This window comes from Myxine glutinosa, chromosome 1, assembly GCF_964187855.1.
Source record: "Myxine glutinosa chromosome 1, kmMyxGlut1.1, whole genome shotgun sequence".
Taxonomy (NCBI): Eukaryota; Metazoa; Chordata; class Myxini; order Myxiniformes; family Myxinidae; genus Myxine; species Myxine glutinosa.
This window is the reverse complement of record NC_136261.1, coordinates 443,257,511-443,281,892: the sequence shown is the minus strand read 5'-3', so window position 1 is coordinate 443,281,892 and position 24,382 is coordinate 443,257,511. Positions and strand designations below refer to the sequence as shown.

The window sequence follows — 24,382 nt, the reverse complement described above, 5'->3', positions numbered from 1 at the left end:
CAAAACCGGTCGTTCCAATTGTTGTAGGTTCGACTCGGGGACGAGTCTGACGAGGGAGAGGGGGTAGTGTTGCGGTTTAGAGTTTTGGTAACAGTTGGTATAATAAAGGTTAAAATTTCCCCCTCATAGTTAGTCACACAAGCAACATGTAGACTCATTTGTAGTATCGTTATTTATTAGTATTTGTGAGCTTAGTCCTTTTCCTATGTTAGTTCTGCGTTGACTAGAGCAAGGAGAATAGGTCCTAATTCTACTGACTCTCCAGCCTCCCTAGCCTCATGCCACTTTGCACTGACTTTGGTTCATTTTGGGCGAATTAACACGAGGCAGGCCTAGGAGGGTCGGGGCGGAGCCGAATGAGGGGCGGCAGGGCAGCTGACGGTAAGCACGAGCCACCAATCAGGGCTTACAGTGTGTGGTGGCAGCACTGCATCATAGGGCGTGGTTGGAACATTCGATCAGGCTTAGGGCTTGGCAGATATAACCCGTCGTGCGAAAGCCCCCACCAGTTATGGGAGAGGTGCTTGACAAGTGAACACCTTATGAGATGGGTGCTGAGCTTGATGAGTAACCAGTGATGGGAGAGGTCTGATGAGAGGCGCTTGAGCATTGAACAAAAGAACTAGCGTGGGAGGACTCATTGAACAAAGGACTAGTGCAGGAGGACTAGCGGGGGAGGTCTCGTTGAACAAAGGACTTGTGAGGCCTGGCTGATGAATTGAAGGAGCGCGGTGAGCCAAAGATAACTTTGAGAGATACACGATCGGCGGAAAACGCGCATCAACCAGAATACACGCTCATGTATAAAGCGACGCTCGGTTGAGCTTTAAGCCGAGCTGCGTACAGTGCCTTCAGTTACACAAGTGATAACGGCTGTGTAACCGCCAGCCACGCTGAGAGACACGCATTTTCTTCCTACCTCATCGGCTGCCCTATTGTACGAGTGACGCGCTACGAGGATCTTCCCACCACCTGCTTTCCATCTTCATGGGATGCACGAGGACTGTGGAGAGCCGGAAGGGGCCGTTCCTGAACAACCACGTCGACGCGTTTGGACGGGACATCAACCTGCCTGCAAGTCCCTGTGTGAGTGTGGCGGGCCCGCGTCTGGGATTTAAGAATAAGACTGTTTAAGTTATGTGCTGTGTCTCTGCTGCTACCAAATTGTACATACTTGTGGGGTTGATAATTAAACCTGTGTTCTTCCTTTTCCTTATTCGATCGTCCTTGTGATTTCCATCATTGACTAAGCATGGAACGAGGAAAACCGCTTGAATCAGGTTCCAATATCTAGGTAACTGCGCGGACCATGTGTACGCAATCCGCTCGGCGTGCTCATATTACACGTGGCTCGTGCGAGGCTTGCTTCCTCGTTTCCGTGGCGGCTCAGGTATTTAGGTACGAGCGAGACTTGGTCCCGAAACCCTACTTTGCGCTCGCCCGGAAGGGGTGTTTCAAGTCTCGGTTCCGCCAAGCCCAGCAAGAACAAGGGGATTAATCCCCCCTTGGTAAGGGTAGGAAGGGTGGCGGAGAACCATAGCAATATCAATATTCAGCAATCATTGGAATCAGTAATGGATTTGCAATTATTACAAGCAAGCCTGGAACAAAGAGTAATACGCACCATCTAAGTATGCACAACATTACACAGAATAAATGTCACAGGAATGGTCGTAGCGCTGACTGTCTGAGTTCTTATAACTGCCACGCAGCGGACAGAAGCAGCATAGCACCTGGGTTCAACTTAGACACAATTTCATTACATTGTGCACATCACAAATGACCTCAAATGGTCCTTCAACACCACTTCCCTAGCCAAGAGAGCACAGCGGCGTCTCCATTTCCTGCAACGCATGAGGAAGGCAAGCGTTCCCCCCTCCATCCTCACCTTATTCTACAGGGGTACCTTTGAGAGCGTCCTGACCAGCTGTATCACTGTTTGGTACGGGAATTGCAATGTCTCGGACCGCCAGACTCTGCAGCGGATAGTGAAGACAGCTGAAAACATTATTGGGGCCTCTCTCCCCTCCATGCAGGATATCTATTACAAACGCTGCACACGCAAGGCCGCCAGAATAGATGACGACCGTTTTCACCGGTCCTATGGACTTTTTGCCCATCTGCCGTCTGGGAAAAGGTACGGCACCGCAGCATACGAGCTCGATCTGCCAGACTCTATAACAGCTTCTTCCCCCTATTTGTCAGGCTCCTCAACACCAATTTACCTTCCACCACCCACTTTAATTTAACTAATAGGGTTTAAACACCCTCCCCTTCCCCTCTCCCCTCACCCACTTGCGCTGCATGTATCATATACTGCTATACATAAAATGTTGCAACATAAATGTTTTACTTATCAGATGTAACCTACAGTCAACTGTTCAACTCTATACATTTTTGTTAAAAAATAATTTTTTTAATGTTGTCTTGGATATACTCATATTGCCATGGATATTCATTGTGTATTTACTGTATACTATCCTGTGTATTTATAGTATTGTTCTGTGTATTTATGGTATTGCGCTGCACTTGTCATGTCCAATTGCTCTATGTGTAGTCTTGCTTCAATGTTTATATTGCACCAAGGACCAGGAGGAACGTCATTTCGTTCCATTTTATACTAAATTGTATATGGATGGGATGACAATAAAGGTTATTGAATTGAATTGAATTGAATTGTAATCCCTGGATGAGATACAACCTAATTGATCCCATCGAGCATAGAAAACAAAGCATTGTTCCCGGGTATCAAACTTGGGTACAAAAAAAGAAATTAAGGCACTGCTATTTGAGGTGTCAGGACCCAGCCAAATTGGCCTCAACAGCACAAGACTCAAGAAAATGATGAAATACTAAGATCGCAAAAATGAAGAGAAAAGAAGAAGAGCGTTGAAATTGTACCAGTGATTATAATCGGATTACCATCGTCCATAATTTACCCTATTTACGCATTCGCGTAATTACGCATTTTACCGACAAATAAATCACACAACACCCCCCATTTTTGTAATGGTACAACCCTAACTTTGAATCGGGTGAAGGATAAAGGGTAAGGGTAAAGGGTAAAACTCATGAGTCTTACCTTCATGATTACTCTTAAACTGTAAAACGCGGTTCTGAAAGTTGCTTTTCCTGATCTCATGAGTTTGTTGTGTTATAATTTATAAACAATACAAACAAATGGAGCATGGAAACGGTTTTTTGAGGAGTAATTTGGCACCACATCCCCTCCTTCCCCTCCCCTCTCCTCCTCCTCCCCTACTTTCCCCTCCTACTCCTCCTCCTCCCCCGCTCCCCTCCTCCTCCTCCCCCCCTCCCCTCCTCCTCCCCCCCTCCCCTCCTCCTCCACTCCTCCTCCTCCTCCTTCTCCTCCTACTCCTCCTCCCTCCTCCTCCCCTCTCCTCCTCATCCCCACCTCCTCCGCCTCCCCTCCTCCTCCTCCGCCCTCCTCCTCCTGCCCCTCCTTCTCCTTCTCCTCCCCTCCCCTCCTCCTCCACTGCCTCCCCCTCCTCCTCCTCCTGCGCCTCCTTCTCCTCCTTCGCCCTCCTCCTCCTCCTGCACCTCATCCTCCTCCTCCTTCCCCTCCTCCTCCTCCTTCCCCTCCTCCTCCTCCTCCTGCCCCTCCTTCTCCTCATCCTCCTCCTCCTCCCCCCATCCCCTTCACTACGCCACTGTTCGTGGGTTTCAGTAGGAATGTGTAATTTGTTCAGAATGCCGGCGATAACTTGCCTGCTCGTGAATGACACCGTGGGATCTTTAACGTTCACCAACTAATGCGAGCACATAGGACGTCCGACTTTACGTCCATCCAAGGGACGAAGATGAACACCTTGATGAATCACCTGCCTGCGAAACACCTGGACGGCAGTTTATACCTGGGTCGGCATTCGAACCCAGCCGTCCAGGGTTGAACCTGAAACACATGTTGAAGATCGTTCTCCCGAATGAGTTCGGTTCAGGCTCCGATTGAACTTTCTGAACTCGAACATCGATCGGAGAAATCCGTGGATCGGGATTCGGGAATGATGTTTGTTTTGATAAATGATAACGAGATGAGAACAAGTTTGTTTATTAAACGGGATAATCAGAGATAACGGGTTTAAAATAAACGTTATCAATACATGAAAGGGTTTAAACTCCCGCGGAATGTTGCCTCATTCGGTTATTCATTCACAAGAAAATAAACTTCAGGTGAAAAACAAGATGAAAATCGAGTTGATGACGTTCCAAATAACCACGTGACCTGCTGTGAGACTCGAATGTGCGGGAGTACACGCCCTCGTTCTACGCGGCTGCGTCATCACGTTGTTCATGACGTCACTGAACGAGGCTCCACCCCTATGAGTTCAGTTCGCGGAAGTGCTTATGTGGTTTGAAACTTCATCAGCAGGAGAGGTAACGTGTCCGTACTCGTACCCGGGTTAAGGAGTTATCAAGTTATTAATGAGAAATGTTGTACAATGATCGTGTTTGTTTCACTCTGCTAATGAAGGAGTGTGTGGAGAGTGCGATCGGGAAGATCCGTGTGGTTCAGCAGGATGACGTCAGTTTTAGGGCCTCAGAGGAACCACAGAGTTCCAGGTTCATTGGTTTCACCACCGAAGGTCGATGGAGGTTTTGTTTTCATGTCTCTTCATCTATTTGTGAACAAGATGTCTGAAAAAGTTGTGGACGGATACGGACGAAACATGGTGGAGACGCCGGTTGTGGGACACGGACGATTTTATTTTATACCAAGTCGAGTCTCATGTAAGAGCTAACATGTGGATCATCTATCTATAATTCCAGTAATCTCTGTGTGTTTGTTTGTTTGTACGTTTGTTTGTTTGTACGTTTGTTTGTTTGTACGTTTGTTTGTTTGTCTGTGACCGCTGTTTCTCGACAACCACGGGTCCGATATACTTGAAACTTGCCAGGTATATTGCTGGGGACCCGAGGATGTGCCTTTTCAAGGTTTCATATTAATCGGACAATTACTTACCGAGCTATGTCCAAAAAACGATTCAACCAATCAGAGAGCAGCGAACGATCGCGTGTGCCGAACGTGGCGAACACACTCTGCCTCGGATGGCACATTTGAGAGCGTATTCATTTATTTCACGTTTGCAAACTATGTTGGCGCTATGTTGGCGTTAAACGATGTTTTAAAACTAATAAAAACGAATTTGCGATTCATCGTAACTGCGATATACGACCTTCCGGACAGTGAGGACTGCACTTCCGGCATCCAATCACAGAACGCGTTATTGCGTAGGCGTGGCCGATGTGAGAGCGAGCTGATGCTGAGCCCAGCGCGTGCGCCATTACGGTACGTAATTCGATTTCTTCCGGAGAAAATAATAATTTCTCGATTTCTTATGCGCATTATTTCTCCCAATTCAGTCAGAGCGAAAGGCGGAAGCGAAGAGCGTTGTTTTTTTTGTTTACGGGCGTACGGGCGGGGTAGAGCGTACGGGTAGCGTTTTTTTTTTTTTTTTGGCACATTTGAGAGCGTATTCATTTATTTCACGTTGGCAAACTATGTTGCCGCTATGTTGGCGTTAAACTATGTTTTAAAACTAATTAAAACCCCGGGGGGATTGTCACTGTACTCGCAAGCCGTTCGCCGTTCGCTTTGGCGTTGCGAATGAACCAAAACATTTCATGAACCAAACCATTTCATGTAAAGCGTTCGCCGTTCGCTTTGGCGTTGCGAATGGACCAAAACATTTCATGAACCAAACAATTTCATGTAAATAGAGGGGGGGATATAATTTTAGATATAGATATAGTACGGGCATGCCCTAGTATAACAAAGGGAGCGAGAGGGGGTGAGAGGGATGTAGGTGAGAGAACAACAGTGCAAAACAGGGATATCGGGAGATAAAGAGCGCTGGGCGGGGTACATGGGATAAACAAGATGGACGCTACAGGGATTTCAGGAAAGAAAACAGGGAATTTGACGGAGGTGGGATTGGGGTAGGTTAACGGGGGTAGAAAAGATCAAGGTTTTGGATGGGGATATTTTGGATGATAAGAGATGGTGGTGAACGCCTGTTTTGCAGACCTGGAGGGAGGAGTGGGACTAGTTATGCTAGTTATACTAGTTATACACCAAAGCAAACAACTAAAACGACCGGGAAAGACTTATCTTTGAGGAAGTTGGCAGAGGTGAAAATCGCACGTCCACTGCTCAGAGACTGGAACCGGAAGTGATGATACCAGGTGAACCTTTCGAACTTAGTTTTACTAAAACTCCCATTGAGTGATGGATCAGATGTTTCACTCATGAAATCTCATTATAATCTCTGTTTCTGTTTTTGTCGACACAAGCACATTGTCATGGGACACCTGGCGCTCTGTTGTGCTACCTGTGTTTGTGATGATCGAGTGCACCTTCTGATGATCTTCTTATCCAGTTTGTCATTTCATTTAATACCCTGAATGATTATTCCGAATTATACCGGGAGCCCGGGGGGGGGGGGCAGCCTAGCTGGAAAGTTAACCATTTTTCATGTATATAGTAATGGTCCATGTGCATGTCCATATAAGGAAATGGACGTCTGCCGGGCACATTATGGTGGGTGTGGTCAAAAGGGCCATTAGAAAGGGACCTCAAAATGGAGCTAGATCAGCTCTGTGAGTTAACCTGATGAAACCTAGTGGAAAATGTTCGGTGTAGACCGGGGTATGAATGGCCACTGCCAGACATTTTCTGTGGTGGGGTGTGCCTGCCAGATTAGATAACCGGAACCCCAAAATTGAGCTAGATCAGCTCGTGAGTTAACCCGGTGAAACCTACTGGAAAATGTTCGGCATAGCCCCAGATATCACGAATGACCACTGCCAGACATTTTCAGTGGTGGGGTGTGCCCGCCAGTAACCCACGAACGCCCCCACACCCAAAATTGAGCTAGATCAGCTCTTAAGTTAACCCGGTGAAACCTACAGGAAATAGTTCGGCAGAGTCCATGGTATCACGAGTAAGCCCTGCCAGACATTTTCAGTGGTGGGATGTGCCCGCCAGAAACCCCCGAATGCCCCCACACTCAAAATTGAGCTAGATCAGCTCGTAAGTTAACCCGGTGAAACCTACATGAAATGGTTTGGCATAGTCCAAGGTATCATGAATGGCCAGTGCCAGACATTTTCAGTGGTGAGGTGTGCCCATCAGACACCCCTGAATGCCACCACCCCAAAATTGAGCGAGATCAGCTTGTGATTTAACCTGATGAGAATAACATTGAGAATAAAATACAATGGAATAACAGCATGATAACTTTTGAAAATCAGATGTTTTATTTCAAGTCATGGGAAAAGAAGGGATTTCTAAGGTGTAACACATCATTTGTCATGGGTGTTGTAAAGACGCTGACGTTATCTGTTAAATGTAATACATTGCCGAAACATTTATTTCCCTTTAAGTTCGTAAAATTCCGAGATTATGGTTGGATAAATTGCGTACTTTATGAAACAGGTGGGGATTAATCAGGGAAACAATTTATATACACAAAGAATTAAGTTAAGCACCCCCCCCGTTTTTTTACAACCTCGCACATTACAAGTTTGTTGTCGTCAAAACAGTGTAATATACCCATGATATTGCTATATTTTCTGGAGAAGTGATATTATGGTCACATAAAAACATAACAATCATGCCGTTTTCAATATTTTATTCTGAATAATTTAAGGTGAAAATTTTTGGGAATTTTAGGCATATTTTCACCTCAATTTAAGTATGGAGCTATAGGTCCATCACGGACAGTGTGGATGACGTTTATGTTTTCTAACGTACAGTCATTGTTCTGAGAAGACCTCTAGCGATCTTTGCGTCAATAACGTGTGTAGGACCCACGTGATCGGATCACTGACTCAACCCTACGTCTCATAGACCCTGTAAGCCGTCGTATGCGTTGCTGTGGCAGGTTGTTCCATTCCCGATGTAATGCACATTCCAATTCATCCAGATTGGCTATTGGAGGGACCATCTTCGCAATTTGTCGTCCCAACATGTCCCAAACGTGCTCGAGGGGGTTCAGGTCAGGACTGTACGCAGGCCAGGGGATGGTTGTCACAGCACCTTGCTCCAGCAAGGCTCGGACGCGTCTCGCACGGTGAGGCCTGGCGTTGTCATCCATGACGATGGGTCTGCTGGCGAGGGTGTGGTCATCGAAGTGCGGGATTACGGTGGTATTCAGGATTTCCTCGGCATATCGCTCTCTGTTGAGGTTACCTCGCACAGTTATCAGGTCCAACTTACAGTCATGGGAGAAGCATCCCCAGACCATAATCGAGCCACCACCAAAGGGTACCGTTGGTTGAATGTTTTTAGGTGCATACGCGGTGTTTTTGTGGCGCCACACCCGAACACGCCCATCTGTCACGTACAGCAAGAACCGGCTTTCATCCGACCAATGAACTCGCCTCCAAGACCGGATGTTCCATCCACGTCGCGCTAGGCACCATGCCAAACGCTCCCTCTGATGTCGTTCGAGTAGCCTTGGACGCTTGATCACTCGTCTTGACCTTAAACCGGCCGATTTCAGGCGGTTCCTCACGGTACGGTGACATAGCCTTCTGTTGGGCAGCCAGTTGTCCTTCAGGAAATGGCTTGAGGCGAAGGGATATCGTCGCACCAGTCTCAAAAGCGCTCTATCTTGGCGGACTGTTGTCACGCGAGGTCTTCCAGACCTTGGGCGGTCCTTCACCGCATCCGTTTCCTGGTGTTTCTGCACCAACCGACGGATCACCGAATGGTGGTAACCAAACGTTCGAGCTACAGCTTTTCTGGACATTCCGGACTCGATCATGCCTATTATCCGCCATCGTTCTCCGTCCGACAACCGTCTACGAGCCACCATTACGAGAAAATGACCATGTAACCCCCACACGAGCTCAGGCGTGACTTGCAATAACCCGTGATGATAGTGCATTTACAGAAAATAACGACCACGTGGATGATAACACGTGCTGCACGAGCGATGGGCGTCACAGATGAGTGCACTCATCTGCATTTCATCAATGGATAATTGCTAATGTCATACCAATCATTATTTGATCTCACATACCTTAGAATATATGCCAATGTATACATATACACAAAGAATATATATTAGGGGGTGCTTACCTTAATTCGTTGTGTAGGGGTGCTTAACTTAATTCTTTGTGTATAGAAATGTCAACTGCAGTAGATGCTATCAATGTTTTAAACATGAAAACAAAACACTTCTACTCATTGATTGTAGAGAGAAAAAAGCAGATAGAACCTGATGTATTTAGTCTTTGGCAACAACGATGAGCTGTGGTACTAAAACACAAAGATGAGCTGTGGTACTAAAACACATGCCAGAGCTCTTTTGCACGAGTTGAAATCTGAACTGATTTTTTTTTGAACAGTAAACCAAACGAAAGAAATGACAGAAGTCAGGTAGAAAGATTGTTTGACATGCTACGCTCCAGCATTTTATTTCATTTGTCTGCACATTTATGTTTTGTAATGTGATTACATATGATGAAACAATAAAGTCCTTCAAATGAGGCAACGAAAGAAAAAATAATAATGAATGACCACTTGACATGTTCTGTGGTGGAGTATGCCTGCCAGACACCTGGAACCCCCTTCCCAACTCCAAAATACAGAACTAGATCTGAGCTCATGAGTTACCAATCCTGATGAAAGTGACTGAAAATGTTGAGCATAACATGGTACTGCATAGCCCACATGAATGACCACAAGCAGATGTCAGCCATTCATTCAAACAAATTCAAATTCTGTAGAGCTGGTCTCCTATCAGTAATCCCCGTCTTCCTCCTCTGATTCTGAGTCTTCACTCCATGCTTCGCCATCTGAATCGCTCAATAATCCATCAATATTTTCTACTTCCAACTCCGACTCGCTGTCACCTTCGACCTCCATGTCCTCTGCGTTGTTACTGCCATTCGCAAACAAACTGTCTGGTATGGCTGGCCCTTCAAACCAGGTTGTCTTCAGGATGTTGTCATTCACAGACCATCCATAATCGGTTGATGACAAACCGTCCCCAGGAGATGCTGTCACGGCATGTGTCGACAATGCTGTTACATACTGCATTCGTCGAATCTTCATGTCAAGGGTCCGACGAGAAGGTGGCAGCAGCGCACAGTCGATCCGTTTGATGTTTGCTAATGGGTTCTCCTGAATGTCAATAAAAGGCATGATTAGAGATGTTGTAAGGTATTCTAATTTTATAATGATGATCGTATTCTCAGTTTCTCGTGCCTTAATTACCTGATCAACTTTGCCAGTCATTTGCATAAATTTGTTGTATCATGCTTCATTGACATCTTGAGTCTTGCTTTGTCCATGCATATGGCTTTTGCCACAGAAAATACAAGTCCCTTTCAACAGGCCCTGCTGATCAGACTTGGGAAGGACACTGCAGCGTCTTGTTCGGATCGAAGCCTTTTTGGTGGTTGGTTCATCATCAGGTGGCAGGGGTTCTTTGGGACGCTTCACTGCTGTGTAATGCTTATGACAGGAAGGTGATAGCTGACAGAAGATTCGTGATCAATGCTTACCAGAATCTTGTGTGTGACCTCAAAGTATGTCAGATTTAAAATTTTTACGCAAGGCAGCAGCATTCTTTACTGTTGTCCATGTCCTGTCACTGAACTTTATCAGCTTGCCGTCCTCTTCTGTGCATTTGTGACAGATATAGCAGCTTGAAACACCCTCAGCGTCATTGTTCTGGAATGAAAATAGGATCCGTTAATGTGGAGTAAAAATTAAATGGTCCAGGGACCATATGATCACATGTGGATATAACTGTCAGCTTGGCAACCGCATAATGTTTGAATCGATATTCTGTGCAAATAAATTGACATGTAACCTTTGATCTAATAACCCCAAATCTAATCATGTTGCCTCTTTTTCCAAGTGCGTACATGACATGTAAAAAGTTTGACGAAAATCCTTTCAACGGTTCTTAAGACATCACGATAACGAGACTCGGACGGACAGACAACCCGAAAACATAAATTTGTGGTGGAGGCATAATGACGTTTGACATTTGGTTATGGGAATTCCGAATTTCTCCTCTGTCCTTGTAGTTACAAAATTATGCTAACTCGGTGGACGTTTTGAGAGGAGATTTCTCCGGTGGCTTGGTGAGTGGTATCTTGTCAGTGCTTTAGAATGTGCAAATTAAGTTCCATTACCCTTACCTCTTGATTGACAATAGTGGATGAACGATTTGATCCTTGGGCTGACTCTCCCAAACATTGCTCTTCTGAAGTCACACATATTTCTTCTGGATCCATCCTCCTGGGTGATTCTTCCGAACCTTGCTCTTCTGCAGTCATCCTCCTGGCTGACGTCGATAATCCAAAGCTGAAAGAATAGAATAATGCATTGTATTAAAAAATCCCCAGAGCCACACTTTTGCTAACACCCATTATTAAAAGAAATGACGACAGTAATATTAAATATTAATTGAGAGGAATCAAAATTGACATTTATCGTAGTATGGGCATTAGCTTACCTTGAGGGAAATGGTTCATTAACATGTACAAGAATTATCATAATGGTCCAGTCAGACACGAAAAATATACGCCTTCATTTCCCTCAATCAAGAAAAGAGTATACATTCATTGTTTCGCTTTGAAATTAATGACCGTAGACCTAAGCATATAGGCTCCACTTGCAGTATATAGTGTGAGTAACCTTGGCTGCATAAGGTTCATTGAAATATCTATATCAGTCGATAAAGTAGGCCTAATTAATGGACAAGTAGCCCTCAATATGATGGATGGACAGCATCAGCAGGAGGGTGAGGGTTAGGTGAATCCTATGCAGTTTGTGATTAGGCCTCGGCGCTATTCTGGTAACATACCCGTACCTGATGGATTCAAAGGGATGTACATGTACATGTACCGCTTTGCACCACCATAAACACACTGATTTTGAGTATAGTTACAAAGGAGAGACCTCTCTTAAATCTTTAAAGTTTTAAAGCTTGATTAATGAGATAATAGGTGGCAGCATGATATCTATGGGGAGAAATTTAAGTAACAAAACTTACCTCAGACTGTGTCGAATATCTTCTTGGATGTGTTGATGACTCTGATCCTCAATAAAATAAGTTGGGTTGCAGTGCAAAGAGAACTTGACTACTTGATTCCTATTTTAAAACTGACACATATACCGGTAAAAGTGTCACAAAATGTAATATATGTAAAGTAACACACCTGGCACCTTAATGTTGTCTAGGTTCAGGCTTGGTCAAATACATGCTATATTGATAATTGTGAGTAAATTACAATGCCACAGAATCAAGAGATACATTGGGCTTTTTCTCAGAATTCCGTCTGGCTCAATGGAGGGCAGGCATTTTGGGGTGTCTGGCAGCCACACTCCGCCACTGAAAATTCATGATACACGGAGTTATGCTGAATATTTTCCAGGAGGTTTCATCAGCATAACTCACGAGCTGATCTCGCTCAATTTTGGGTGTGGGGGCATTCGGGGGTGTCTGGCGGACACACCCCACCACTGGAAATGTCTGGCAGTGACCATTCCGGGTACTTGAGACTATGTCAAACATTTTCCAGTAAGTTTTACCGGGTTAACTCACGAGCTGATCTAGCTCAATTTTTGGGGTGGGGGTATTCGGGAGTGTCTGGCGGGCACAACCACCACTGAAAATGTCTGGCAGTGATCATTCCTGGTACTTGGGACTATGTCAAACATTTTCCAGTAAGTTTTACCGGGTTAACTCACGAGCTGGTCTAGCTCAATTTTTGGGGTGGAGGTATTCGGGGGTGTCTGGCGGGCACACCCACCACTGAAAATGTCTGGCAGTGACCATTCCGGGTACTTGAGACTATGTCAAACATTTTCCAGTAAGTTTTACCGGGTTAACTCACGAGCTGATCTAGCTCAATTTTTGGGGTGGGGGTATTCGGGAGTGTCTGGCGGGCACAACCACCACTGAAAATGTCTGGCAGTGATCATTCCTGGTACTTGGGACTATGTCAAACATTTTCCAGTAAGTTTTACCGGGTTAACTCACGAGCTGATCTTGCTCAATTTTGGGTGTGGGGGCATTCGGGAGTGTCTGGCGGGCACACCCACCACTCAAAAAGTCTGGCAGTGGTCATTCCTGACACACGGGACTATGTCAAACATTTTCCAGTAAGTTTTACCGGGTTAACTCACGAGCTGATGTAGCTCAATTTTGGGCATCCGCTTATGTAATCTGGCAGGCACACCCCACCACTGAAAATGTCTGGCAGTGGTCATACATGATATTTGGGACTATGCCGAACATTTTCCATTCGGTTTCATCAGGTTAACTCACAGAGCTGATCGAGCTCAATTTTTGGGTCCCTTTCGAATGGCCCTTCTGACCACACCCACCATAATGTGCCCGGCAGAAAGTCCATTTCCTTACATGGACATGCACATGGACCATTGCTATATACATGAAAATTGGTTAACTTTCCATCTAGGCTGACCCCCCCTGGGCTCCTAGTCTCCCGGTGCGGGCTCCCGGTCCTTCTGATGATCTTCTTGTCCAGTTTGTCATTTCATTTAATACACTGAATGATTATTCTGAATGTTGATACTCGGGGATTGTTTTTTTATGTGAATACTCAAGGAAAATCCCGTCAAATGATGGATTCACCAAACTCAACACAACACACGGGATTACAATTGATACAAAGTTATCGATTACATCCAATGAATGATTTACAATAAATAATACAGTTCAATAAATGAGACTTTACCTGGGGAGGATTAGTGGTGAGAGGAGAAACTTGTCAAAACGTTCCATATTGGAATGAGAGCATTGCAGCTTCAACATGCCTCCCCGAACAGGAGGGTAAGGTGAACCTGGGCATACCAACCCCCTAACCCCCACCAACGGGAGGGCAAGGTGATCTTGGGCATACCAACCCCCTCACCCCCACCAACGGGAGGGTAAGGTGATCTTGGGCATACCAACCCCCTAACCCCCACCAACAGGAGGGTAAGGTGATCTTGGGCATACCAACCCCCTAACCCCGACCAACAGGAGGGTAAGGTGATCTTGGGCATACCAACCCTCTAACCCCCACCAACAGGAGGGTTATGTGATCTTGGGCATGCCAACCCCCAAACCCCCATCAACAGGAGGGTAAAGGCATCTAACTCATCCAGACACACATACAAACTTGCACCTGCACACACGGAGGTGGACACTGCCAGGTCTCCGTTGCATCTCTTGAAACCCAACCATGTTTAAACTGTGGAGGCAGCAGCCAACGACACACACACACACACACACACACACACACACACACACACACACACACACACACACACACACACACACACACACATACACATACACATACACATACACATACACACACACACACACACACAGAGTTATATTCCATAAGCAGCCAATGGCGGATGTTTGCATCATTGCTGGGAGTGTATGGTTGGTGTATGTTTAGATGTGCCGCTGATGTTAAGATGTGCCGACTGTGCCCCTGATGCAGTGCCCCCTGTTTATACTAGCCTGGTTCTTATTTTGCCGACATCAGAAGGATGACAGGCTGAATCAACCCACCTGATGTTATTTAACAGCACGACTAGGGCACAAACATATTACAGCAACCATATTACAACATACAATAGCCATATTACAACATACAGCAACCATATTACAACATGCAGCAACCATATTGCAACATGCATCAACCATATTACAACATGCAGCAACCATATTGCAACATGCAACAACCATATTACAACATGCAACAACCATATTACAACATGCAGCAGCCATATTACAACATGCAGCAACCCTATTACAACATACAGCAACCATATTACAACATGCAACAACCCTATTACAACATGCAACAACCCTATTACAACATGCAGCAACCATATTACAACATGCAACAACCCTATTACAACATGCAGCAACCATATTACAACATGCAGCAACCATATTACAACATGCAACAACCCTATTACAACATGCAGCAACCATATAACAACATGCAACAACCCTATTACAACATGCAGCAACCATATTACAACATGCAGCAACCATATTACAACATGTAGCAACCATATTACAACATGCAGCAACCATATTACAACATGCAACAACCCTATTACAACATGCAGCAACCATATTACAACATGCAACAACCCTATTACAACATGCAGCAACCATATTACAACATGCAACAACCCTATTACAACATGCAGCAACCATATTACAACATACAATAGCCATATTACAACATACAGCAACCATATTACAACATGCAGCAACCATATTACAACATGCAGCAACCATATTACAACATGCAGCAACCATATTACAACATGCAACAACCCTATTACAACATGCAACAACCATATTACAACATGCAGCAACCATATTACAACATCCAGCAACTATATTAGGCTCAATAATAAACCAATGAATGTACATGACGTCAGTGTGATGTCATAGTCGGTGTACTACTTTAGTTTAATTTAATATTCCTGGCTGAAAACCCCCTGACTGATACTGGGAAAGGCGGATCGGGGTTGTTGGAGCGGTGCGAGCGGGAGAGAGCTGCGGAATGGAGTTGGCAGGATGGAGCTCTGGCCAAGCGAGCAATCCAGACACCATACCGGGCCCATTCCAATATGGAGGGCAGGTCGATTAATTATCACCTCATACACCAAATCTTTCTCTCTTCAAACATCCACTCTGGATGCACAATAAGCTCAACAAGGAAAAGCCCAAGACAAAGTTACCAACCGTTCTTTTTAGAGGGACCCTCCAGATACGCACCTCTTTCCATTTTTCTTTCTTGCACCACACCTGGTTGCACCACACCTGCACCTCCTCCCCACCCATCCCAACGAAGTAGTCCTCCTCTTTACCCCTCACCTTAACGACTGCTCTATCTTTGTTTTCTTCATCTCCTCTTCCTCGTGATGAGTCTGATTGGCGCCCTTGTAATGTGAATATGTACAGTATAAACTATGTCGAGCAGGATAACTCTGCTCTTTGTCCCTGTGCTTTGTCCATTCGTCGCCGGAGGCACTATGTTTTCTGGTTGTCCGTCCATCTGTCCGTGATAGGTTTATATTACCGCGATAACTTGAGAACGGCTGAAGGGGTAACGGTCAAAGTTGGTGCAGGTATGTATAATAAGGTAAAGATTAACTGATTAGATTTTGGGGTAACGAGGTCAAAGGCCAGAGGTCATGTTAGGTAAAATTATGTTACCGCGATAACTTGTGAACCAGTGATGGGATTCTGACCAAAGTTGGTACAAGTATGTGTTATGATGCAAAGATTAACTTATTTGATTTTGGGGGTCAAAAGGTCAAAGTCTGTAATAGGTTTATCACTTGAGAACTGCTGAAGGGATCTAATTCAAACTTGGTACAGGTATGTATAATGATGTAAAGATCAACTGACTATATTTTGGGGTCAAGAGTTGAAAGGTCAAATGTCAGATGTCCGGTCAGGTAAGAATTATACTACCAGGCTAACTTGTCAACCACTCATGGGATTTTCACCAAACTTCATATCATTATAGTACGATGCAAAGATAAACTGATTTTGATTTTGTGGTCAAGAGGTCAAAGGTCAGAGGTCATGTCAGGTAAAATGTGATAACTTGAGAATAGCTGAAGGGATTTAAATTCAAACTTGGTACATGTATCTATAATGATGTAGTGATGTGGGTGGAGGCATATCGGTCGACGTCGTGATGCGGAAGAGTGTCTTTCTAGTTAATCCCTTGTGCATTATTGATCCCTTGTCCATTTTGATTCTGCTTGTACCATTGAATTGCTTTTGTTGCTTATATCCTCCACCTTGCCCCCTCATCCTTATAAATAAACCGCCTCGTTGTTGATTGTTCTCGCGATCTGTCTGTGCCTGTCCTTTCTTCTATTGGTCGAGCGCAGTCCACCTGTGGTGTTAGCCTGGGAGGATTTCTACCACAACGAATTAATTGGCTCCAGTCCATGTCCGATGTGCACTGGAAGATTTTGCAAAGCTGCATCTCATTAAGATTTAAAAGATAAGAGCAGTGCATATCGAGGGTGCGAGACCCGGTTGGAAATGGGTTGGAAAATGACGTGACCCAAATGTAAACAATAATTGGACTGGGGACCCTTGGGAACCTGGTAGATTGATTGGCACTGCTCAAGTCATGGAGTTATCCATGCCCGATTGACTCAGGTCCGGGAAAACCGAATCTTCCCCTATTAGCAAGCCCCGGAACCTGTGGCTGCAACAATATATATGTATATACTTGCTCTTTAATTGCCTTACGATTTTCTAATTATCAATCTCCATTTGCAGGTTTCAATTCAACCCTGTTTCACGCTCTTCTCTCACCCCAAGGAAATGGCCTTTTCTTCTTCTTCTTCTTCTTCCTCTGATGTGGGAGTTATTTTGAATGAACTCACATGCCCAGTGTGCTTTGAACTCTACAAGGAGCCCATTGCTTTGCCATGCGGCCACTCGTTTTGTCGTGTGTGCCTGGAGAAATCCTGGGAGAAAAGGGAAGAGGATGCAGGTTATGTTTGTCCAAATTGCCGTGAGGTTTTTCCACAAAAACCAAAGCTCATGAAGAATGTGATCATTGCCAACTTGGTAGAAAATATGAAGTTGAAAAAGGGAAAGGTTGGGTTGGGGGTTGAGGTTGAAGATGCAGAACATGGTGATGTGAATGTTAAGGAAGGAATGAAATCAGGGGGCAGTGAGAGTTTCTGTGAGCTTTGTAATGGAGAGGCAGCCAAGAGGTGTGTACCTTGTGAGATCCTCTGCTGTGAGAAACACCTGAAGCCTCATCAACAGAAAGGGCACAAACTGGTGGATCCGGGAGTGAAGATTGAGGAACTAAGATGCATTGAGCATGGAAAGCCAATCCTACTCTATTGTAAGGATGATGGGAGCTTGATGTGTGTCACGTGCACAGGTGGACAACATCAGGACCACAAAGTTGTTGGTGTGGAGATTGCTCATGCTGAACTGAAGGTGAGTAAATCAGTGAAAATGGTTATTGTATGTATTATATCCATATTATTTTTGGTTATTTAGCTGAAATGCAGTGCATTCAGAAAGTATTCAGACCCCTTCACTTTTTTCACATTTTGTTATGTTGCAGCCTTATGCTGAAATCGTTTAAATTTATTTTTTCCTTCATCAATCTACACTCAATACCCCATAATGACAAAGACACAACAACAACAACAACAACAACAACATGCATTTTAAGGCCATTTTCCCTGCTAGAGCGGGGGTTAGCCAAAAAACAAAATATGACAAAATGACAAGGAGAAAACAGGATTTTAGAAAGTTTTGCAAATTTATTAAAAAGAAAAAACTGAAATATCACATTGACAGAAGTATTCATACCCTTTGCTATGAAACTTGAAATTTAGCTCAGGTGCCTCCCATTTCTCTTGATCATCTTTGAGATGTTTCTACACCTTGATTGGAGTCCACCTGTAGTAAATTCAATTGATTGGACATGATTTGGAGAGGCACACACCTGTCTATATAAGATGATAAGGTCTCACAGCTGACAATGCATATCAGAGCAAACACCAAGCCATGAGGTCGAAGGAACTGCCTGCAGAGCTCAGACAGGATTGTGTCGAGGCACAGATCTGGGGAAGCCGTCAAAAAAAATTCTTCCTTATTGAAGGTTCCCAAGAGCACAGTGGCCTCTTTGATTCTTAAATGGAAGAAGTTTGGAACAACCAGGACTCTTCCTAGAGCTGGCCGTCTGGCCAAACAGCAATCATGGGAGAAGGGCCTTGGTAAGAGAGGTGACCAAGAACCCGATTGTCATTCTGGCTGAGCTCCAGAGATCCTGTGTGGAGATGGGAGAAACTTCCAGAAGGACAACCATGACGTCATAGGTCACATGGTTTGGCGGCAATGATTTTTTGAAGAATAAAACTGTAAAAAGCCACTCCTCCAGAATGGCTCAACAGATCGAACGGAAACTTCAAACATATGTTCCCCGTGCCTTGTGTATACGCTGCTGCCCTTGAATAATTCATACGTCACATGGTTTGGTGGCCATATTGGATTGAACAAAAATCTTTTAAAAGTTCTACCTCTTGAACCGCTTCATTGATCGATGTGAAACTTCAAAATAATGACGTAGTCGCAAACAGAACACGTGTTTAAAATTTCAATATGATTGGTCTTACGGTCTGACAGCCAGAAGTTATTGTTTGAAGAAGAAGAAGCATCACTTTGTTATCTTCTCCAGCCATGTGAGCTTTCAATATATCTGTTAATTATGTTCTGTTTGAAGTCAGTGGCATCCTGTCTATTAATTATGTAATATCGGAATGTACCTTTCGACACTTTGGACTGCTGAGACCCATTGGACCTTTGAAGAACCTTTAAGACCCCATCAAGACCATGAAGACCCTTAAATACCATGAAGAAACAGAGGACCCCAAGGACCCCAAAAGACCCCGAGGAACGGAAAAGACCCAAAATACCATGAAGACTCCGAAGATCCAAAAGACCCCAATGACCCAAAAAGACCCCAAGGACCCAAAAGAGCCTGATGACCCAAAAGACTCCATGGATGCGAAAGACCCTGGGAACTCCAATGACCCTGAGGACAGCCTCATTAAAAAATATATATTTAAAATACAACACTGAATTCAGTTTTATAAAGAGGATGTCATGTGTCACGCATGTCTGATGAAAGTGTGGTTGTACAAAATAATGAAAGAATGTACAAAAACACCCCACAGAATACACCTCGCAAACACATCTTGGCGAGGGTCTGCGATCTCTGATTGCTCTTTCTTGTTTTAATGTCGCCTTTTTCAACTTCCATATGTGGAGTGGGGCATGGGGATATAACCGTCAGTCCCCCACGGGGCTAGATTTATATGACGAAGGCTCGTGTGGAGGTCTGAATATTTTTAACTTTCCGATTGACCATTATCCATTTATGTACAGCTTGTTACGTCATCGTAGCGGAATATTCCTCATGAACGTGAGATTTCTGGGAATGAGTTTATCATCAGAATTATTTATCATGTGCTGTTGTTGATCATTCACCTGTACAAGACGTGACGGGAAATGAATAAGTTTTTTTCAGGTGACCATCTGATAAAAGGTGAAATTGTTTGTTTGTTGATGTGACAAGGGTTCAGAGTTCACCAAAATAAGTTTATTTTGGAATAAGGAAGAATGTTTACGGCCTGAGCTACTTACAATCCTCGGACTTAAAGACGAATGAAGGTTAAATAAAGATTCATCATCACAGAATTTTCATTTAAAATGTGTGTTTAAATAAATCAGAGAGATGTCGGTAAGTTGTTTCCTGCACCCCAACTATACAACTTACTGAACTAACTATCTTTGGAATATTTCAAATCGGTACAAATCAACTTTTCCTGATCGCCAGCTCCCTGAACGCATCTCTGATTAACGCTCTGACTTGCAGAGGGCACTGAATCAGTGACACACCTGCACCCCCAGCAAATGGTATAACCTGCAGAAATGTGCTCCATATAAAAGAAGAAGAAGAAGAAGAATTCATTTTGAATAACCTTATACACTTATACCTTTCAAGGTCTTTCCCCTATATTACAAGACCCTGTGTATCACATCTTGGACCAACCACTAAGGTATTCAAACCCAGGTAACAGGTGATCCATCTATCATCCAGACCTCAATTGAGGGGATCTTCATCTTCTTCCCAATCTGAAAAATCCCTTGGATTAAATTCGTATTTTTATATCAAATCAGCGTACAATATAAAAATCCCATTAAAACCACATCCTGAAAACTGTTCAATCCCAGAGAAAACTTTCCAAATGGTTCGATATTTGTAATTGGACATTTTAGGTTTTCAAACGTTTTCCAGCAATTTAAATTACAAAATATATCGATCTTTACCTTCACACCAACATGTCACGATGACGTAATGTCAGTGCAGCTACCCCTGATATAATTATATAATTATTTAAATGTAGAGTGATGTAATCATGACTGCTTCAGTGCTTCACCAAACATCGACCTTCAAGACAGCTGAGACTGTTTTAGTGGTTAATGGCGTCCTGGGACTTTTTCTCGTTCAGCTCCGGAGTTAAAGAGAAGAGAATATTTATAAATTTTAATAAAACTCCCATCACATTGACTGTGCTTCTTCTCACAAATGTATACTCCATATATATAATTATAACCCCATCATATCGCATACCAATCCTCTTGGCAAATGGAAATGCAAGAACACATTTTCAATCCTTCAGGTTAAGGGGTTCAGGGTGGGGCGAAGACCCCAATTCTTACTATGTAAATGTGTATCGTATAGCACCACCCGGTGTTAGCCCGTATTACAAATCATCTTGTATCTTCTAAATTCCTTCCACACAAGGTGCGGTTACCTCTGCTAGTATTCATCTAATTTTGTGCAGGATGTTCCTTTTTAATCCACCACAGGTTCACGATTCTTCATTCTGTTGTTTCTTTATTCTGTGCAGGATGTTTTGGCTGCAAAGTATCCTCATGTGTCACAGTCAATGCAGAGCGTTGCATCCAAACTACGGCAGGTTCAGGAAGAGGAAGATCAAACAGAGGTAGGAATCATCAAGAAATGGGTGTTCTTGGAAACTTGGAAAGGGTCATGTCCCCCACCTGGTACCCCATTAAAAAAGGAATGCACTCGAGGGAGGTGCTCACTCACACCTTTATTTCTCTTCGAATAAGTCATCCTTGTTTTGTGAAGGAATGTACGATGATAATTTTTTTAGAAGTGAACTAACGAACTCTGCAAAAAAAAAAAAAAAAAAAAAATGCAGCAAGGGAACAATTAATTAGTCAACGAATTATATCAATAAACAAACAAACAATCCGACAATGGTATGTACATATGTATGTATGTTTGTGTATGTGTGTGTCAGAGTGAACGACTTGCCCTGTGTTCCTGTCATGTTTTGTCGTTTTCGGGGTACCATAGGCAGATAATGTGCAAAATAATTCCTCCATTCCCAGAAATCTCTCTCCTCCCCTCCCATCCTTCCCTTTCACCCGGCACCATGAGGATGAGGAGACAACGCCTAATTAGGGTGTATGTTAGTATTTATTTGTCTTTGTGGGCACCTTTGTAAATATAATCACTTCTGTCTTTAAAAAAACCAGGTCCTGTAATAATACCAATGTGAATAATAAATAATAACCGAAAAAAAAAAATTCGTTGGATGTCTGTCTGTCTGTCTGTCTGTCTGTCTGTCTGTCCTATCTGTGTGTGTTGGTGTTTCTTTGCAAAGACAGCTGTGCCGACAACCACCAAATTTGGCACACAGACAAAGTCCGACCTGTGGATTGTCCTCATTGTATTTTCATGCACCACCTTAGCCTTTAAAGACCTCCAAGGACCCTTTTTACATGCTTGAAAGATTAAATCCCAAAGACCCTGAAATACCCTTAAGAATACTTTTACTTTTGAGACCCTTTCAACACTTTTAGATTCCTTCACCCTTTCAACCTTTTATACCCTTTCGACTCCAAGAACCTGAAGACCTTTAAACTCCCTAAGTCACTTGGACTTCAACACCATTTGGACCCCGTACACCCTTCAGACAGATTAGACATATTGGACCCTTGACCATTTATAGCTTTAGACCACTTGGACCTTTTTAGGCCCTTTTTGCATGCTTGAGGGATTAGACCCTTTTGACCCTTTAGACACTAACTACGATTGGAATATACCCTTTAGACTATCTAGAATCTTTAAAGCACACACCACATAAACATCTGTTGACTTCTTGAAAAACACAGACGATACTTTTCCTGCAAGTAATGTGCAAACTCGACCCACCAGGAGTGAGGGTACTCTGCTATATCTAATATATAAAGAAAGTTTGTTTATTTGTTTGTTTATGGATTCGGACCTTGTAGGAATCAGTGCGCCCAAACTTTATATGGCCTCTTTTCATCCAGAGAATGTCGAGGGCTATGTTTGGATAAAAAATTGACCCCCGATAATTGACCTACAGGCGTCAATTGGGTCTTGTACTTATACACTGCCTGGGATTTTCTCCCTGGAGTGATCAAGTAATTTGTATTGTGAAGATCGCATGTCGAAGTTGCAGTGAATTGTTGTTGACAACACAAATTTAATTATGAGAGTATTTCGTTAAATTTCTTCGTGCAACACCAGTTACTTTAGCTTGCACTAATATAACAAACAACACCAATTCATTATTTATTTATTTATATATATATATATATATATATATATATATATATATATATATATATATATATAATCGTTAGATTAAATAAGACGCGGACGTAGCTTCAGGACGTCGATCTTTAATTGTCGACCAAGCTTTCGACCAACAACGGTCTTCTTCTGAGTCTACAAAAACAGCAGGCATGTATATCAGTCAAGCGTGTATGGTGAGATGTGTGACGTGTGTAGAAAATGCATACAGAAGGAAGAGCCACGCCAAAGCTCACTCACCAGCCCCAGGTTCAACGGAAGTGACCGTTTGCGTTACGCTCACTTCCGTTAGGGTGCACGTGCATATACAAATATAGAGATATACATACATAAACACACAAGCATATATTCATATCCCATTTATATTCATATAATATATTTATATATTTATATAAATTACATATAAAGGTAGAATGAATGAATTAATAAATGAATTAATGAATGGGTTACGGTTAACAATTTGATTGGGTTGATGTGGGAACATGCTTTAGTCATCAAAATTTATGCTATGAGGGACTTTTGTCCGAAGTTTGTGTATCCAAAAGGACTCACGTTTCAGAATCGTGGTGTGTGATCGATTTGTGATTGATTCAATGGCAGAGATCTGAATGTCATTTATAGAGTGATCCGGTTGATTAAAGTGTATCGTGTAAGGTAGAGATTTGCCCTGACTGGTGTGGAAGTTATTGATTTCTGACCGGGTGTTATTAAATCGTGTGTAGAGTGTATTTTCAGTTTTTCCAACATATTGTTTGGTGCACTTTTGGCAAGTGATTAGGTATATGACCCATGTAGATTTGCAGTTCATATAGGAGGTGATGGGGAATTTTTGTCCAGTGCTAGAACTACAGAATTTGTTTCCTTCTAGTAAATGTTTGTGAATAATGCATTTGTTTGCTGTGCATTTATAGAAGCCAGGGATCCTAGTTTATTTGTTGTGGGGCTGTGGGTGCTTTGCTTTTACCAAGAGGTCCCTGAGTGTCCGACCACGTCGAAATGATGTTAGTGGAGGTTGAGGAAATGTGGTGCCGAGTGTTTCTGATTGATGGAGGAGAGGAAGGGCCTTATTCAGATAGATTCAGATAGAGGCCAAGATCAATGCACAACCTCATCACGGAATCTTGGAAAAATCCTG

General features: G+C 43.5%; 2 protein-coding genes and 2 long non-coding RNA genes across 6 annotated transcripts in view; 2 read left to right on the top strand and 2 right to left on the bottom strand.

Annotated features, from left to right (window-relative positions):
• Positions 1 to 24,382, top strand: part of LOC137418230 (E3 ubiquitin/ISG15 ligase TRIM25-like) — a 1,962,167-nt gene that overhangs the window by 41,541 nt on the left and 1,896,244 nt on the right. The gene's annotated exons all lie outside the window — the stretch shown is intronic.
• LOC144889692 (uncharacterized) overlaps positions 1 to 24,382 on the bottom strand; it is a 283,804-nt gene that overhangs the window by 15,585 nt on the left and 243,837 nt on the right. The gene's annotated exons all lie outside the window — the stretch shown is intronic.
• LOC144889670 (E3 ubiquitin/ISG15 ligase TRIM25-like) overlaps positions 4,314 to 24,382 on the top strand; it is a 51,364-nt gene continuing 31,295 nt past the window's right edge. The window contains exons 1-4 of one of the 3 annotated variants that reach the window (XM_078770796.1): positions 4,442 to 4,604; positions 6,045 to 6,204; positions 17,337 to 18,014; positions 21,503 to 21,598. In XM_078770796.1, coding sequence (XP_078626922.1) covers positions 17,382 to 18,014; positions 21,503 to 21,598 — 729 coding nt within the window. In that variant the 5' untranslated portion in view covers positions 4,442 to 4,604; positions 6,045 to 6,204; positions 17,337 to 17,381. Of the gene's footprint in view, positions 4,396 to 4,441; positions 4,605 to 5,929; positions 6,205 to 17,336; positions 18,015 to 21,502; positions 21,599 to 24,382 lie in introns of those variants that run through there. The other 2 variants (XM_078770794.1, XM_078770795.1) reach the window with 2 other exon arrangements.
• LOC144889684 (uncharacterized) lies at positions 10,525 to 12,141 on the bottom strand. The gene is made up of 3 exons (XR_013621993.1): positions 12,039 to 12,141; positions 11,182 to 11,347; positions 10,525 to 10,705 (listed from the first exon to the last, which is right to left on the bottom strand). It is a non-coding gene; the product is annotated as an uncharacterized LOC144889684 (long non-coding RNA).